The sequence below is a fragment of the Malus sylvestris genome, chromosome 10, assembly GCF_916048215.2.
Source record: "Malus sylvestris chromosome 10, drMalSylv7.2, whole genome shotgun sequence".
Classification (NCBI taxonomy): Eukaryota; Viridiplantae; Streptophyta; class Magnoliopsida; order Rosales; family Rosaceae; genus Malus; species Malus sylvestris.
Genome location: NC_062269.1, coordinates 21,927,744 through 21,946,112, shown reverse-complemented (window position 1 = coordinate 21,946,112; position 18,369 = coordinate 21,927,744). Strand labels below are relative to the sequence as shown.

The 18,369-nt window shown below is 38.5% G+C and overlaps 2 protein-coding genes and 1 long non-coding RNA gene across 4 annotated transcripts; 1 reads left to right on the top strand and 2 right to left on the bottom strand.

The window, feature by feature from the left end:
- Positions 1-951: 951 nt before the first annotated feature.
- Positions 952-4,053, top strand: LOC126585223 (uncharacterized). 2 transcript variants are annotated; one of them, XR_007610375.1, is made up of 5 exons: positions 952-1,636; positions 1,812-1,964; positions 2,823-2,863; positions 3,144-3,212; positions 3,747-4,053. It is a non-coding gene; the product is annotated as an uncharacterized LOC126585223 (long non-coding RNA). The 2 variants fall into 2 exon arrangements; XR_007610376.1 differs by having other exon boundaries at positions 952-1,709.
- A 1,304-nt stretch (positions 4,054-5,357) lies between these two features.
- On the bottom strand, positions 5,358-8,234 carry LOC126587652 (uncharacterized). The gene has a single exon (XM_050252741.1). It carries the CDS (start codon positions 6,507-6,509, stop codon positions 5,553-5,555), a length of 957 nt encoding a protein of 318 aa, XP_050108698.1. The 5' UTR covers positions 6,510-8,234; the 3' UTR covers positions 5,358-5,552.
- Positions 8,235-8,372: 138 nt separating this feature from the next.
- On the bottom strand, positions 8,373-10,632 carry LOC126587651 (pentatricopeptide repeat-containing protein At2g21090-like). The gene has a single exon (XM_050252740.1). It carries the CDS (start codon positions 10,383-10,385, stop codon positions 8,547-8,549), a length of 1,839 nt encoding a protein of 612 aa, XP_050108697.1. The 5' UTR covers positions 10,386-10,632; the 3' UTR covers positions 8,373-8,546.
- Positions 10,633-18,369: the final 7,737 nt, after the last annotated feature.

Below are 18,369 nucleotides of genomic sequence, written 5' to 3'. Positions count from 1 at the left end.
GGAAAAAACTGTTTGTAGGGACAATGTGCCTCTATGGATAAAAAAACATCTAACTCATCTCATGGAGCAAAAACTTTGCAATCACTTTGTAGTACAACTATAAGTATACTGTATATCTCTCTTATCAACTTTGGATACCATCACAATGACATTCCCGTTGCATGAAATTTCTTCTCTATTATATAATGTCATGGTTTTTTAAATAGCGTTATTGTACTCTAAAAGATGGGGAATTTGAGTCAACAATAAAATTTGAGTACGAAATTGCAATTTAAGTGGCTCAAACTTAAAATCTCAAACTAGAAAATGGAAAGAAAAAAAAAATTACCACTACATTATATCACTAAGAATTTTTCAAGCTCATGTTTTCCAAAGTCCCGAACCAAAAGCCTAAAGGCAAACAACCTATGACAAGTGACACGGGCCACACAAAAACACTCACGTAAAAAATAAAAATGTTAGGGAGACAACAATTATGTATCACGTTAGACGACAAGTGATGCCTATACATTACTGAATTAATAAATTTCTCTTATTGAATGTTGATTGTATGCATTGCATTGCTTATCATATGTGAGTATACATTAATATAATATAAATATGCAATCTCCTTAACGTTACCTCAAACGAAACGTGTGTAGCGCCACGCCATTGTGGGTGGGTGGAGAGATTGGAGTCCGTAAGCATAAAATTAAACCCAAACTGAAGTTGGCTGACCCATTAACAATCGTATTCTATAGACCACGATAATGTAACTCAGCTCATGGGCCTTTGAAGTCGCAAGCTAGAATGTGGGCGATGATCAGAAAGCGCCAAATTTCGGCTGCCTAACCCACAATTATCAGAAAGCGCTTGTAGAGTTGGCCCATACACTAGAAACGCTTTTAAAATGATTAGAAGCATTTTTGTTAGTGAATGCCGTAAGACTGGAAGCACTTTTGTTGGTGAATGTAGGGCTGGTTTGGTATTGCTGTGCTTTGAAAAAAAGCTGCTGTGAGAATAAGCGGCTGTGCTGTGAGAATAAGCGGCTGTGAAATAAATCAGCAGAGTGTTTGGTAAACTTTTTTGTAAAAGTGCTTTTGGAAAAAAAAGCAGTATGATAGTGGGTCTTTTCATTAAAGGAGCACTGTAGTTCTGTGTGCTTTGAAAAAAAGTCAGTTTTCCAAAGCTACAAATGCCAGCTTCAGCTTTTTCCTTTGATTTCAGCTTATTCTCACAACAGCTTCCAAAATAAGCCCTTTTTTTTTAGTTTACCAAACACCAAAAACACTCCCAGCTTTTTTTCATAAGAGCTTTTTTTTAAAATAACCTCAACCCCAAACTGGGGCGTAGTATGATTAGAAGCACTTCAAAGTGCTGAGCAGGTGACAAGACGGTTTCTCACTTGTTGTCACCATACTACTTTCAGTCTCAAATGTCGATGAACAAAATTAAGAAGAGGAAGAGAAAGGAGGAGCGACCTGCGACCCACCCGAGAAACAAATACTCCGAGAACCCACCCGACTTCGCTCACTTGGCTTCCCCAGCCCTTGGTCTTCGTCTCTCGAGACGGTCGTCCCAGAATCGACTGGACCGACTTCAACGCCACCTGGGAACTCACCTGGGTCCTCCTCCTCCACGACCACCGCCTCAATTGGTAATTTTCCTCATCCATATCTGCATTTGCCTACTTGGTGCTTCTCTTCTAGGTTGGAGCTTCGTTGGGTCAGGTTGTTTATTAGTTTTTCGATAGTGTTTTCAGACTTGGTTTTTAAATACGCCAATGTCTTGCGCAGAACCTAAAAGAACATTTTCACTGACCTTGATTGCAGATGTGAGTGATGTTGCACTAGAGTGGGCAACTGATTTTGTCCAAAGCCAAACATCTCGATGGGTGGGGGCTGGCCTGGTCCTTTTTGCCTCCTGCCAACAAGTTACTTTCATCTCATGTGGCTGTGAAGAAGAATCTCTCTTTCATGCTTGAGGTTTGTTTGTCCTTCTTTTATATTGTTTCAACCACGTATTTTAAGCATCTACATGATATTCTGAATGTTGCAAATTGGAAGTTGTGAGTTTTCAACATGAGGTTAAGGATTCCCTTAAACCCTAAGACCCACCCTGACAAACCCCCATCCATTTGATTGTTTGAATGACAAACCTGCTCTTAGAGGAGAGGAGGAACTATTTTGGTACGAGGGCTGGTAGCAATGATGCCATTATTCTAATGTCAACTGGAGACCTCCAAGATTTTATTTTCTTGAGTTTTTAATGAACAATTCAAATTATTGAGAGATGAATAGTAGTTAGTCTTTCCCTGCACATGTAATTTGCTGAATAATTAGTACAACATTATGGCTTAGGGTTGCAATCCCAGGAGCAGTGAGCTGAAAAGATTTTAAAATTCCTTCCATTTTTTATGCCACAGTTTGCACTAGCAGATTGTTTTGTTTCTATTTTTTTGGTCAAATATCCTTTTTTCTATAATAAGCAAATACGCGTTTATTAAGGAATACAATCAGCATCTCTGAGGACCGAGAGGACTGACTTACATCGCTTCATCTCATACTTCTTATCCTCTCTTGCATTTTGTTACTGTCTTGTTCCTACTAATGTGGACATGTAATGCCGCACCTTGTCTACTTTGCGGGGCCTTGACCGTAAATTTGGTGCCATACATGTATTGGAATCAACCAAATCCTTTTTCAGCTGTAGTGGTGCATCATGTAACTTGAACACATCTTCATTTACTGTCGATATATGCTCATCTGTTAATTTGTTATTCTGTTTATTCATCAAGTGATACTGGTTTGTACTTACAAGCAGCACTATCTAACTTTTAACAGATCACAATGACAAAAGATCACACGGATGCAATCTTGAAGGGGTGAGTCACAAGATTGTGATAGAGTTATCAGTTGTGAAGATAAGCAAGAGGCATCCACAAGTTCAAGCTGTTTGAACTTGCCTTCAATTCATCTAGGTTTTCGTGTTTCAGTACGATGCTGTCATTACTTGGCTTGTATGTGGTGACGTTGTCCTTAGAATTTGTGCTTGAGACTTGGGAGCAGCCTCTCCATAAATGGGGGTATGGCTAGCCGACATTTACCTCTCCCAGACCCTGCGTAAAGCAGGAGCCTTGTGCACTGGGTACGACCTTTTATAAGTCTTTCAGCAAAACCGAGGGACACTTCTGGTGAAAGGCTCACTACAGCAGAGAGATAGTCAACTTTCAGGTTTTCACCTACCTATTTATCAAATTCTATTAACATAAACCATTGTACTACGCTCTGGTGATGTGTTTACTTCCTTTTACTAGCTTTGAACTGTCACCAACATCAGTGCAATCTATCTTTCCTTGTGCGTCTGAATGATTTTGATCGCCAAAATGATTGACCTACAAATGTCTTGACTGCCTATGTTGACCATTTTGAAATGCATTCATGTATCCATGAACTTTTTCATATGTTACTTGTTCTGAACCACTTTAGTTTCCGTTAAAATCAGTTGGATGTCGCTAAATTTTAATAGTTGTATTTGTTCAACTTTGAGGCAGCTCCAAGAAATATGCTAAACACTCTCATTAAGGATGACAGTGATGATCACAGAATAAGTAATCATATGTTGTTTTTCACTATTTCATGCGTATCCTTCATTTAATTTCCCAAGGAAAGAATAGTTCATCACATCCTACGTATTAACTTGCAGGACCTCTCGCCAAACGTTTTGCAATGGAAGATTTATAAGATATGGTTTTATGTTAATTGCAGGAGAATTCTCACCAATATTCGAACGACTCGAGGAAGACCTGAAACAGAGATTCTGTAGAAGGAAATAGGCCGCAGTAGACCTTTCTTTGTCTAATTCCCAGCAATATAGCAGCACTAGACATATATCCACATCTGATCTAGTTTTCTCATCCGGTCCAATATTTCCTCTGTTTTGTATACCCCAAACGCATAAAACGTAACTTCAACGGTGTTTATATTGCACTCGTAATTCAGTGTAGTGTCCTGAACACTTATGATTATCTTCTCTTCACTTTGTTGTATTGAATGGCATGCTCCTGAGTCCTAATTTAATCTTCCCTCACCACATGATCAAAGTAATTACTTTGCTTCTTGTAAAGTGATTGGTTGGTACAAGTTTGAGATAAGTGAATCTTGTACGTAATGCCAATGAAAAGGGAAGCTGCCTCATCACCCATCAATGTCGTTTCTATGCTTGATCAATCTGATATGTTGCACTTGAATGAACCTTCCACTTCCAGGGTGGTAATTGCAAGTAAATACAACTTATGGACACAGTTTTTGTTGACTCATTTGGACACTAGTAATTGGTTGTTTAGGTTCTCGCAGTTTTTTTCTTTTCTTTATCATTGTGGAAGAGGGGATTCCAACTTAGAACTTCTTATAATATTGGAAGTAGGATTTACTACTAGATCAACAGTTAGTTGGTCGGAAAAAGCAAAGAGCTACTAGGTGGAAGTCTTTTCCTTACTTTTATTTACCCAAGGATAATTCTTTTCTCATTTGAAAATTATTACTATTTCCTTTTTCCTTGACCCATCACAGCTCCAACGCTGATTTTATTCATTAGATTGGTAAGTAAGAAAATTATTTCCTTAATTCAATTAGGACCGTTTATTTTTTATGCTTATTGAAGAAAAAATTGCAGCTCCAAGGTTGATTTTCCACTTAAGATTTGTAAACAAAATTATCATTCTCTAGTGTATTAGAGTGGGGGATCACTTGCCAATATCTATGCGGGAAACACTTTTACTCATAAGCGCTTTGGTTATAAGTAGAACCAATGTTCTAAAACAGGCTAGACACTAGTTAGGCAGTGGGTTAAGGCCTAGCACTTATACAACTAGGCAGGACCCTAGGTGGTGGAATAGGTAGATTTAAGTAAATTTATTATATATCGTAAATAAGTGCATATTTATACTTACAAAAATACATAATTGTATTAGGATACATAAATTGCAAAATAAGATGACATATTAAAGTATTCTAACATATTGGAAAACAAACATATAATGAGTGTTCATCCAAGTATTCAACAAGTCTCAAACACTGTCTAAATGAGGATCGCGATCTAGGTGGGTTTAGGCGGGCTAAGCGTTCGCCTAGGCGCCCTTCCTTAATTTTTCAACGCATAAGGGTTAATCGGGTTGGTAATCACCCGCCTAGCGCCTGGGCAGGGCCTAGGCGGCAGTAGGCGAAATTTTTTAGAACAATTAGTAGAACATAACTTTTATGAACAACTCAAAAGTACTTGGAAGTTCCGGAGTTCCGGCATGTATGCACATTCTCCAGCTCAAACTTACACGCTGCAGATGATTAGATTCATTAGAATATGTAGTTTTACAGCAGAGATTAGAGAAATATCAACTTTTATTCACAGAAAAGGTTTCTTCTTCAACAAGAATGAAGAATGTGAGATCACTACATCTTCTTTACACCCTTCATATATTACATTACAAACACATAAATAAAAGGATTGAATTACATGGTGGGAAGGAAGATTTATCAACAAGAAAACAAGAACAAGACTGCACAGACATGGAAACTTCATGCTTTCCCTTCAACTCTTGCATATGTAACCGCAACGCAAGCATCCACGAAATCCTCGTCTATAAAATCTGTAGAAAAGATCTGCAATCTATCCGCAATACCTTTAGAGAAGCACTGAGTTATAAACAGCCTCGCGAATCCATGAATCCTTCTGGTCACAGGCTTAACACACAAAACCGGGTTATCGGCCTGAGGCGTGACCGTGTTCTCCACCCTGTAAAAGAACTTCCTCGATGAAGCCGGCGGCTGATTACTCAAATTCTTCAGGTTGCTCTCGAATTTGGTGGATGGCAAATCCGTGTCAATCCAGTTGTCCCTTAAATGCCCTGCATTCCACAGAGGACTCCCTGCCTTTGGCTGAGGTGACTTCCTCGGCTTCCAAACGCATATCACTCTCTTCGGCAGCAGTTCTGAAATAGTCTTGTCGAAAACATGATCGTCCTGGGGGATTAAAAACTCGCCGAGCTGATCAACCAAGTACTTATCAAACTCAGGTGGATCATCATGTCCAAATTCAGTTCGGATTTCGAGTATTATGATCTCATACTGCGTTTCCGATAAAAACTTCTTGACGTCGTTGATCACAACATCAATGTTGTAAGTGAGGAGGATTCCGTGGCAGACTTTTCGGTCCTCCTGGATTCGAATATCGAGAACTCTAGTGCCTTTCTCGAGCTGCTGGTAGATGGAGAGATTTTGGCATTGAGCAAAAGGCCTAGTGATGCATGGAACTCCAATCTTGTTGGTTGCAGAGTCGTGAGTTCCCGGCCATACGATCTTGTTTATGTGAAGTTTATCAGGGTTGACCCCAGCCATCCAATTTTTTCTGTCTGAAGGCCTGTAGGCACATGATGGAAACTCTTCACCACAGCTCTGGTGAAGATCACACAGTGTTTTTTTCTCCGCCGCGATCGCCTTTCTCCGTTCTACCTGTTTCGAGACCTCGGAACCCATCTCCAATATGAAAATAGAAGAACAAGAAGGAACTTTTTCTACTACCCCTTCTGGTTGTAAACAGAGGAAGTCGTGAAGAAAACGGACTTTTTATTGTTGCAAGACCTATTCATGTGTACAAAAACTGACTATTGTTTATATCAAATGATTTCCGCTCATCTTTTTTTCTTTCGGTTCACTCTGTTAATTTTGTTCCTTAATTTTTCTTTTATTTATTCAATCCGAAAATAAAATATAAACAGAAAATGTGGAGTGAGAAAAAGGGTTTGCGGAAATAGTTTACTTTGTTTATTAGTGCATAAATATATTTAAAATTTCTTCAAGGTTTGATTAAGAACAGGACGAAATGCAACAATCTTTTATCTTGGTGGGTCGCCGGTTTGATTGAAGTATTGGTGGATTGTCACAATCGATGTATCTGTTTTAATGGTCCGATTGTGTTCATCAATATTTGATTTGTTTTCTTTGGTTGGTCCACTTGTATGGCTGTCCTAAGCTCTATAAGCCGTTGACTTTGATATCCATCCTTCGTTTATTGTTTCACTTGACAAGAAACTGTATTATTTTAATCATTTCGAGAATATTTTTGCTCGCCACTTTTTACGACAGTGTACAGTTACTATTCCACTCGATTCATGTTACACATATCGAGTCGAATAGCAACATTAGGACCTCTTTGTGAAGTTTGATAACTGTTTGGATTCAGCCATAAACGATGGCCTAAAAGGATACCCACCTAATAAAGTCAGAGCACAAACGCTGAATAATTGAAGGAAATTGCAAGAATTATGGCTTTAACACCAGTGAAATTGACAAGGAATAAAACACCACATCTGTTGAATGTGAACTCTAAACACTGTTTTGAAGGTAAGAACAATGTTTACCTGTCATGTAATCAGTAATCATCGCTAAAGCATCCTCCGATCAGACGGTCTTCTTTACTGTTTCAGCAAAAGGTTTTGAAATTTTTTTGACAAAGAGAATGTTAATGCTTGAGAATGGTCATGAATCTGGAAAACGTTTCAGTCAGAGCAAAGACGTGAATGAACTGGAAGGTCATATGAACAAAATTAGACAAGCAAAAGCAATGGTCCGCAACGACAGTCCTAGATTAGACAAGCAAGAATATTGACAAGAAGCTAAAACCATGTAGTTTTATGGGGCATGCCATGTGAAAATAGTTCCCCTTAGATCCGAACTCTATAGAGTAAGTTCGTATTTAGGATAAGGATCACCTGCAATCTTGATTGAAATAGAAACAGAACAGAATCATTTAGCAAGGGGTTGATGACATTATGAAACTTTCTTGAGAGGTTTAGCAGAACATCAGCTGCCACAGTTTTAGCAGCATTAATTCAACCTTTCACTTTTCTTTCCATTCTTTTCTCTTATATGCAATATCACTTATCAAACTTTTTGTATTACTTCTTTAATCTTGATCAGCCTCTCAATCTGTTATCTTCTATCCTTTTCGTCTTTTCTTTTCGGCTATAGATACTTCTAGTGATCTATGTACACAATCATTAAGTCAGAGGAAGCAGAAAACCAAATACTAGACAGGCACAAAATGTTCGAATGTTGGAGCCGATTTGGCTACCGAAGGCAAAAAGCCTGAATCCAATTCGACAAACTAAATTTAAATAGAAGCCCACCCCATGCCTAATAGTTTCTACCCATGTTCACTTCTTGTAATCTGAATGAGAAATAAGCATACTTTGCAAGTTTTCAGTTGCATGCACATAATTGAAAAGTTGAAAATTTTTATTTAGTGTAAGACTGTAAGTGGTAAAGCCCCTCAAGTGTGGTAGTCTTTAATGAACAAACAGAAGCAAATGATGCAAAAACTAAACACAATACCTTCCATGCGATCAGAAATTTAGATTTTATTGAACAGATCTCGCACGTATATCATTTTTTTTGAGATTCAAATCTAAAGAATATGAAAACGGTAGCTTAAAAACATGTTACGAACTACAAAATGGATATATATCACCAGTTCTCCCTATTCAAACCCCAAAGTAACAAACCATCAAACTTTTAGCTCACAGAATTAGGTACCGAAACATCTTCTTCCATCTGGCCAGCTAAATGTTCCAAAACTGAGTATATTTCTTCTTTCAGAGGATGCAACCGATCCGATACAGTGAACGCATTCACTCTATTTTCAACTTCTATCCAGCTAAGGGCCCGCTCTTTCCTCACTTGTCTCTCATCCATAAGCTGTCTCACCTTCTCCACCAACTCCCATTTCCCATGTTTGGCATATATACTTGAAAGTAGTACATAGGCACCAGAAGATTGAGGCTCCAACTCAATAAGGTGTTCGGCCACTTTTCTTCCCAGCTCTGTGTTTCCATGAATTCTACTAACACCGAGTAATGCATTCCAAACTTGATCGCCAGCTTTACATGGCATATTCTTGAGCTGGTTGATTAACTCGTCAAAATGTCCAGCTCGACCCAAGAGATCAACTAAGCATGCATAATGTTCTTGATCAGGAACAATACCATGATCACTAGTCATGGCCTGGAAAAAACTAAGCCCTTCCTGCACTAGACCAGAATGACTACATGCATTGAGAATGACCACAAAGGTGGTCCTATCTGGCTTCACTCCTGATCTGACCATCTCCTCAAACATCCCCATTGCCTCTATACCATTACCATACTGCGCTAAGGCAGATATCAATGTGTTCCATAATACAGTATCTTGCTTATCACCCATGAGCTTGAAAACTCGTCTTCCTGCCCCCAAATCCCCACATTTTGAATACATGTCGATAAGAGAGCTCACAACAATTGTGTTGGGTCTAAAATTACTTCGTATTAAAGACGCATGTACTTGTTTACCATGCTTAAGTGAAGCTATACTAGCACAAGCACAAAGGCAACTACTAAATGTAAACTGATCAGGTCTAACTTGATACATCATCATCTCTGTAAACAATGCAAGGGCTTCATGCCCCAAACCATTTCTAGCATAGCCGGAAATCACAGCTGTCCACGATATAGGGTTCTTCTCGGGCATCCGATTGAAAAATTCACTAGCTGATTCCATATCACCAAATTTCGCATACCCCGAAACCAATGTTGTCCAAACAAGAACATCCTTCACAGGCATGCTATCGAACACTTTCCTCGCATCTCCCATCTCCCCACACTTGGCATAAGCATCAACAACCGAACTAGAAAGCACAACATTTGACAAAAACCCAGCAACCAAAACCTGCCCATGAACTTGTCTAGTAAGCCCCAATTCCTTCAACTTCACACAAGCAGTCAAAACACCCGCAAAACTAAACTCATTGAAACCAATTGACAATCTCCTTAATTCTCTATAAAACCTCAAAGCCTCATCACAAACTCCACTCTGAGCACAACCAATGACCATGGTGTTCCACGACACGACGTCCTTTTCCGGCATTTTTTCAAACAAACTCCTGGCCTCACTCAACTTCCTCATCTTAGCATACCCAGAAAGCATATTGTTCCAAGAGTACAAATTCCTCACAGACATTTTATCAAACACCCTGCGGGCTTCTACATCATCGGCACATTTAAAGTACATATTTATCAAATGGTTTGCTAAAAACGTAGAGGGGTGCTTGAATCCAGTGAGCTTCAAATGGATGTGAACCCATTTGCCTTCTCGGAGGGACCTGGCGGCGCCGCACTGTTGCAGGAGGAAAGCGAGAGTCTTGGCGGGTAAACGGATACCCCTTTGGACTAAAAGGTCGAGGGAGGAGAGGGCTTGCGAGAGGTGGCCCTGCGAGCAGAGCTTAAGAAGAGACTGGACGACGCAGGGACGCTTGGTACCGGCGAGGCGTTTGTTAGGCTTGGTGAGAGGAGGGAGAGGTGGGGAAGAGAAAGAGGGCATTTCAGAGTGAAACCATGAGAGGTTTGGATTGAAGTCTTCATCTAAAGTGGGTTTGTGGCGGCGGCGGCGGTTGGATCGGTGGGTCTCGAGTGTTCAGCTCCGGCGAGCATTGCCGATAGTGGTGATGATTGAATTGGCAGTGACGATGTTTTCCTCCTGCTCATTAATTCCATGTTAACTCGGTTGGGCCTTACCTAGGACAATCGAGTTTACGAGTTGTTGGTGGGGACAAGTCAAACAACAATTCAATTGAACTGTTGTATCTTATAAGGGACATGTCAAGAGATTGCCGCACTAGTCCGTGAATTTTTGTCAAATTGTAGTGGGTTTGAATTTTCTTAAACAGAGCGAGATGTCCGTACTTTAGCCTAATTGTCTATGTGCTTTTTCGAAGAATTTTGCAATTTTCTTGTAATTTTTCTAAAACAAGTTGTTTGCATGCTCAACCCATTTTTCATTAACTTTACACAAATAATGACATGATAGGAAACAATGTGGTTAATAACTTAATGTTGGAGCATACATACATCCAATTAGTAATCTTTTAGTTATGTTTGAGGAACATGATATTAGTTTTCGAGTTTATTTGACTTGCATAAACATTTAAGTCTTGGGCTTCATATTCCACTTTTCTTATTCTTCTCTCATGACATCAATCATCATGGTAATGGTAATTAGGGTCCTTGGAGTCTTCTCCAATTAAAATCGTAACCCATTTTATGATACTGAAATTTACATGTCTACATGAAGACAATAAGAATTGATTTTGATTAAAGAAAGTGAAAATTTTATCCTCGCTGAATTATACTTCTTGGTTGATTTGATGAGGTTTGGAACAAGTTAAATAGATTGAAAAATTGTTCATTTATTTTTTATTTTTATATTGAGTACTTACTGATTCTAATTCCTAATATACAGCAAGTAAGAAAAAACTCGCGGACAAAGCAAAAAAGAAGAGGCATCACTTCAACAACATGATGACCAAGAGAAAGATGCTCATTTGCAAACAAGCAAGATCAAAGATGATAAAGAAAAATCTTCGTGAACATTGAGCAGATAAGCAATGCCAACTATTCAATAACTATGAACATATGTACAAATATCTAGCTTTCGTAGTATGTTTATCATTTGAACAATGAGCAATTGAACACTGCCTTCCTTTGATAACTATCAACTTATGTACATAAATCTAGCTTTCGTCATCTCTATCTTTTGAACAATCAGCAATTGAACACCATCAAAATTTTGACAACTATGAACATTGTATATAAATCTAGCTTATATAACCTCTGTTTCATGTTTGTGTAAATGTTCAAAACATTTTGTCTAAAAAGATCATTTTGCGAATTAAATTATCAGGCACATTTTTTGATAAAAAAAATAAAGCAAAATTTGTTTGTTATTTTCATTTTTAATCATAAAATTACAAAATACTATTTTTAAAAGTTTACTAAAATTGTCTTTTTAATACGATAGAATTGAAGATTTGGGCTAATTCATAGAATGTATTAATTATAATACTATTTGAATTTGGCATCCACAAAAATCGATATTAAAATTATTCACTTACAAGTGAAAATAAATAGCTTTATATTGTGATAATATTGTTGGTAATGCGTTTCAATATTAGGTAAGTGAGCCACCTGTCACAATTAGGGGTGGAATTTTTTCCCGAAAATCCCGAACTGTCCCAAAATTTGATCGAAAAATGCTCGAACCGAATTTCCCGAAAAATTCGGTACCCGAAACCGAACCCGTCCAGAAAGTTTCGATTTGGGATTCAGCCACAGCTTTGAAAGCGTTTGTAATCCCGAACCGAACCGAATATTATATATATATATATATATTTTTTTTTTTTTTAAATTTATAATTAGAAATTACTTGGACCGTTGAATTGGTTAAGATCTAATCCAACCGTCCATTGAGTTAGATCATTTGTTATCCTCAAGCTTTCTAAGTCGCTCATTCTCACTCAATCTCTCGAAGCTGCTTGTGCTCCCACCGTTCCGCTCCTCCATCGATTTGAGTCACGCCGCTCTTCTCGTCCTCTGTCCACTTCAACGACACTCATCCAGCTAGCCACACACACATAGACGTAGGAAGACGCGAATCCGAGACCAATCAAGTCCCAAAATCCAAGTAAAGGTTTCTGATTTTCACTAGTTTTTGTTCTTTAATGTTTAGGGTCAAATTTCATGTTGATTAACTTGATTTTTGAGTATTTTGTCGAATGTGTGAGGGTTTGAGGACTGTGGGTTTCGAATTAAGGTGGGTGCACGAATTTGTAGGTTCATTCAAATTAAGATTAGGGTGGGTGGGTGCACGAATTTGTAGAATAAAATTATAGGGGATGGGGAAATATGACCTGCAGGAATAGTAGGGGGTTTCAGATTAGGGTGGGAAATAGGACCTACAACGTGTCGATGGTGCACTTTTGGGTCTTCAAAATCTTGTGCCTACAACATTACAGAGATAAATATTAGTTTACAATTAATTTAGCGATTCTATACAAGAGCGTCATAAGACATTATGGGCACGTTTGTTTGACAGGATTAGCAAGGCTTGGACTGGACTAGACTATAGTCCTGTGTTTGGTGTGCAACCGGATTAGCTTTAATGGGCTTAGGTGGGACTCGCTCGGATTACACGCCTCCTTACGAGTTCTTAACGAAGAACCCCAATTTTGGGCGGACTCGTAAGCACGGAGAGAAAACCGCGAGGATCCCCAACGTCCTGCTCGTCCTCATCTCTGCGAGGATCCCTAACGTCCCTCGTCCTGCTCGTCGCTCGTCGTCGATCTTGCCCTGCTTCCTCGTCGTCGTCCTCCTCACCCTCATCGACGAAAGCTTCTCGTTGGTGCCCAAGTTGAGGTAATGCCGCCTTCTTCCAGCTTTTTTGTTTCTGGGTTTTTGAGAAATTCGGGTTTTTGGGCTGTGATCCTCGTCTATTTTGGGGATTTTTTATTTTTGGATTTTTTTTATGGGTCAATTCGAATTTTTTGATAGTTTATGAAGTCAATTAAGCTGATTGTTGAATGTTTTGGACTCGAAGAGGCATGCATGGTAGCCGATTGCACTGGTTTTTGGTAAAATGTTTTTTTTTCTTTAATTTGCTGCAACATTCACTACTTTGCTGGCGGCCGTCGTAAGCACCCCAGGCGCCACCGCTGGTTTTCTGTTAAATGGGTTTTTTTCTTTATTTGAGTTATTTTTGTTTTTGTGGGGAAGAAGATTGGTAGATGATGTGGTCCAATCTGGGAACCAATGCATTTTCTTAAACGGCTGAGATTGAAAGACTGATTTGGCCTGGTAGAGCATCCAAGTAAAAATTTGGGTGTGTAATCTGTGTGTGTGCATCTGTGTGTGTAATCTGTGTGTGTGTAAGTGTAATATGTGTGTGTATGTAATCTGTGTGTGTATACTCTCTGTGTGTGTGTGTGTGTAATCTGTGTGTATGTAATCTCTCTCTCTCTCTGTGTAATCTGTGTGTGTGTGTGTGTGTAATCTTTGTGTGTGTGTGTGTGTTTGTATGTATGTAATCTCTCTCCCTCTCTCTCTGTGTAATCTGTGTGTGTGTGTGTGTGTAATCTTTGTGTGTGTGTGTGTGTTTGTATGTATGTAATCTCTCTCCCTCTCTCTCTGTGTAATCTGTGTGTGTGTGTGTGTGTATGTAATATGTGTGTGTGTAAGTGTAATATGTGTGTGTGTGTGTTTGTGTAGTGTGTGTGTGTATTGTGTGTGTGGGTGTGTGTGTTTGTGTATTGTGTCCGTGTGTGTGTGTGTGTGTGTGTGTGTGTGTGTTTGTGTAGTGTGTGTGTGTATTGTGTGTGTGTGTGTGTTTGTGTAGTGTGTGTGTGTATTGTGTGTGTGTGTGTGTGTGTGTGTGTGTGTTTGTGTATTGTGGCCGTGTGTGTGTGTGTGTGTGTGTATTGTGTGTGTGTGTGTGTGTGTGTGTGTTTGTGTATTGTGTGTAAGTTTGAACCAACTTAAGTTGTACAATTTGATTATGTATGCAGTGTATGTATGTATGCAGGGTGTGTGTGAGAGTGTGTATGTCCGTGTGAGTGCAGTGTGTGCATCTGACCAGTGTGTGTGTGTGTGTATGTATGCCGTGTGTGTGTGTGTGTGTGTATGTATGCAGTGTGTGTGCAGTGTGTGTGTGTGTATGTATGCAGTGTGTGTGTATGTATGTATGTATGTAGGCAGGGTGTGTGTGAGTGTATGTCCGTGTGTGAGAGTGTGTATGTCCGTGTGAGTATGTGTGTGAGTGTGTATGCAGTGTGTGAGTGTGTATGCAGTGTGTGTGTGTGTATGCAATGTGTGTGTGTGTGTATGTATGTATGCCGTGTGTGTGTGTGTATGTATGCAATGTGTGTGTGTGTGTGTGTGTATGTATGCAGTGTGTGTGTGTGTGTGTATGTATGTATGCCGTGTGTGTGTGTGTATGTATGCAGTGTGTGTGTGTGTGTGTGTGTGTGTGTATGTATGTATGCAATGTGTGTGTGTGTGTGTGTATGTATGCAGTGTGTGTGTGTGTGTGTGTGCAGGGCAATCAAACCGGAACTCAAGAAAGTGTTCGTCCAAAGGCTTTTAAGCGACAACGCAAGCGGATGAAGATTTTGGCTAATGTTAACATGGATGTATTTTATTAATGTTAACATGGATGTATTTTATTAATCATACAATCTTATGTTATGGCTTATAACTTAGCTTTGCACTAGTATTTTGGCCTATGTTAACTAGCCATTTTGTAAATTATGGAGATCTATTTTGGCTAATGTTAACTAATGTTAACTAAGATTTTCTAAATTATGGAGATCTTCTTATGTACTTGTATTTGTTGAAGTTGCATGTATTGGGCACTATTATTTTTCTTCTGTTGGGTGATAGAGTTTAAACCAAGCTACATTTGCAAATTAAACCCAATTCTATTAGCAGGTAATAGAAACAAAACAATTGTCAATTTTTTTTAAGATTCATAATATACATGGCAAAAATATGCTCCAATTAACCCATATCATGAGATTTGTAGCATAACTCTATTACACAATGGCAAAAATTTGTAGTCCTAGTCTAAGCAAACACAAATCTGGTGAACAGTACTGTTTTTCTTATCCTGCTTCTTAGTCCGACATTACACCAAACGCTTCACTAAATTAGTCCAGCTTAGTCCAGTCTAAGCCAGTCCAGCTTAGTCCCGGCAGCTAGTCCAGTCCGAGACAGTCCGGCGCAACAAACGCACCCTATAAGACCTGGAAACAGATTCCTGAAAAATGGAATGTGCAATCTCCAGCTTACAATAAATGTATGCGAATGAATCAGTGAAATATTTATGTGTTTGATCTGTTTATGGGTCTGGTAGTGATATATTTATGTGTTTGATCAGTTTTTGGGTCTGGTAGTGAAATTGCAGAATGGACTGTGGTTGTAATATATATGCTAAACTGTGGTTTATAGGTCTGATCAGTTTATGTGTTTGATCAGTATATGAGATATATGAATATTATATATGCTGAACTGTGGTTGTGATATATTATTGTGCATTGTCAGGATGGACGGGTCTGGTAGTGGTAGTGGTAGTGATAGCCAATCACAATCTACTAGTACACCTAGGACCTCTGATGCAGGAAAAACTAAGGGAGTCTCGGAGGGACGGGGGATGATAACCTGAGATTTGCTCAACCAGGAGCAACGGAGCTCACTCATGTCGCTAATCGTGGATTTGCTCACATGACCAAGCCAAATCCTTGATTTTAGAAGGAGAAATCACTCTTCAAATGCACAAGGCAAATACAATTTTAATTCATTCAAATCTGTCATTCAAGGCTTTCTAGTACAATATTTATAAGCGTTTACAAATTAATAGACCTCAAGTTTCCATAACACCCTTACAACTCCCAAAATAACTTAACAAATTCCTAAGTAATTAAAATACAAAACCTTTGTTATTCCAAAGCATATTAATGGTTTCAAATTGTTTTCTCCAAGTCTACCTCCCACATCAACCTCGGTTTTAGTAAAACGAAAGCCACAGTACATTCGAACTAAATACTATGAAGATTATTGTGATGATGATCCGGATATGGATGCTGATATAGGGTTAGAAGAAATAGAGGAAGGGGTCCAATTATCAACAAGAGGAAGGGGTCCACCATTAACGGCAACAGATCATTCATCAACAAGGGGAAGGGGCGAAAAGGGCGAAAGGGAATGAACTTACTTAAGCTTCATTTTGGTTGCATGCACTTTTTTGCTTATAAACTATGTTTTGCTTTTGGTTTGTAACTTAATCTAAATTCATTCGGAAGTTTGGTTTGTAAAACTTAACTTATTTCATTTTGGTTGCATGCATTTTTAATTAACTAGTTTGGTAGACAATTGTGAACTTAAGCTTAACTTGTTAGTTGTTGCTTGCTTGGTATGAAAATTGAAATTATGAGATGAGATTGTGGTGAACTTTGATTAAGATGAAATTGAAATTATGAGATGAGATTGTGAAACAGGTGGGTTGCAAGCAGTGGGCTGCAAGCCTGCAATTGTTAACTTTTTTTTTTCTTGAAAAATGGGTGGGCTTACTGTTTAAAGAGCTTAAAATTGTAAAAAGTTAAAAAAGCCCAACATTTTGGGCTTCAAAGCCCAATCCCGAAGTGACCCGAAAATCCCAAAACAGTTTCGGGAATCCTGAATTTCGGGAATTGAATAGTTTCGGTTCGGTTTTGGGATATAAAATCCCATCCCGAAATGATTTGATTTGGAATTTAGGTTGGGGGTTTCAGCTAGGGATCCCGACCCAAACCAGCTCTAATCACAAATGTGAACTGCCCAAACTCTAAAGCAAATACTTGAATACTATTTTCAATGTGAAGATCTAATTGGAGTGACTTTTTAGATAAGTTTTTTTTTTCTCTTTGTTAAGTGGAGAAATCATTTTCCTCCACCACATTTTTCTATTCAAAAGATCCAACAACCCAAGGGCAAATAGTTCAATAAAAATAAGCCTTTTTAGTTAAAATATTTTTTGGGATTGACATAGTTTATCATTCTCTAATAATGAAAATCGATAGAAGTAGTATTTATATTTCTCTATCGTAAACTATTGTCATTCCATGAAAAATTTGTCAATATCCTCAATAAGTGGAGAGGTTGGATTGATAAAAAATATCTATAAAAAAGAAGTCACGTGGTCGTTCATGTGACAATTTAACTAGAATATTGACAAATTTTTCAGAGAATGACCAAAATAATTTATGGTAAACAAATTTAAAGATCACTTTTATCGATTTTTAATGTCAGAAATCAAATTAAGGAATTAATTCAATTTTAGGGTCTATTTGAACTTTAAAAACTCAAAAAATAAAGTGACAGAGAGGAGAGGGGCTCATGCAACATGCTTCGAAAATGGTGCCCTAAGTTTCCCACGTGATATCATTCATCTAAAATGTACAAGCAAACAAACATTTTCCGTCACTTGATACTAAAATCTAATGGTATTCCTTTTTATTTTTATTTGTAAGTGAGAGGTTTTAGGTTTAATTCTCCTAAAGACAAATTTGAACCATATTATTAAGAGTTCATTTTAAGATTAAGCTCACCCTATTCTTGTAGATAATACCGATTGTTCTCAGAAAAAAAAAAAAGAAAAAAAAAAAAAAAAACATTTTCCCACCTCTCATCGTGAATCCGTGATCAATCAAAAGTGTTGATCATCGAGTCGTCAATCGGACGGTGGGCACAAGTCACGTGACAATTGAAAGAGCTACCAAACCGGCAGCTGATCCGCACGTGCGCAAAGCCCAAAGGGTAAATAGTAGACCCAAAGAGGAAACCCTTTCTCCAGTTTCTCGTCCACGTCATCCCGATCAACGACTTTTACGATGATATCGATGTAAGATTCTTGACCGTCAGATCAAATCCCCACAATCATTGTTGACCGTCCATCAGACTCTTATCCTTAATTACTCTGCTGGTTTAAGCCTAGTAGGGAT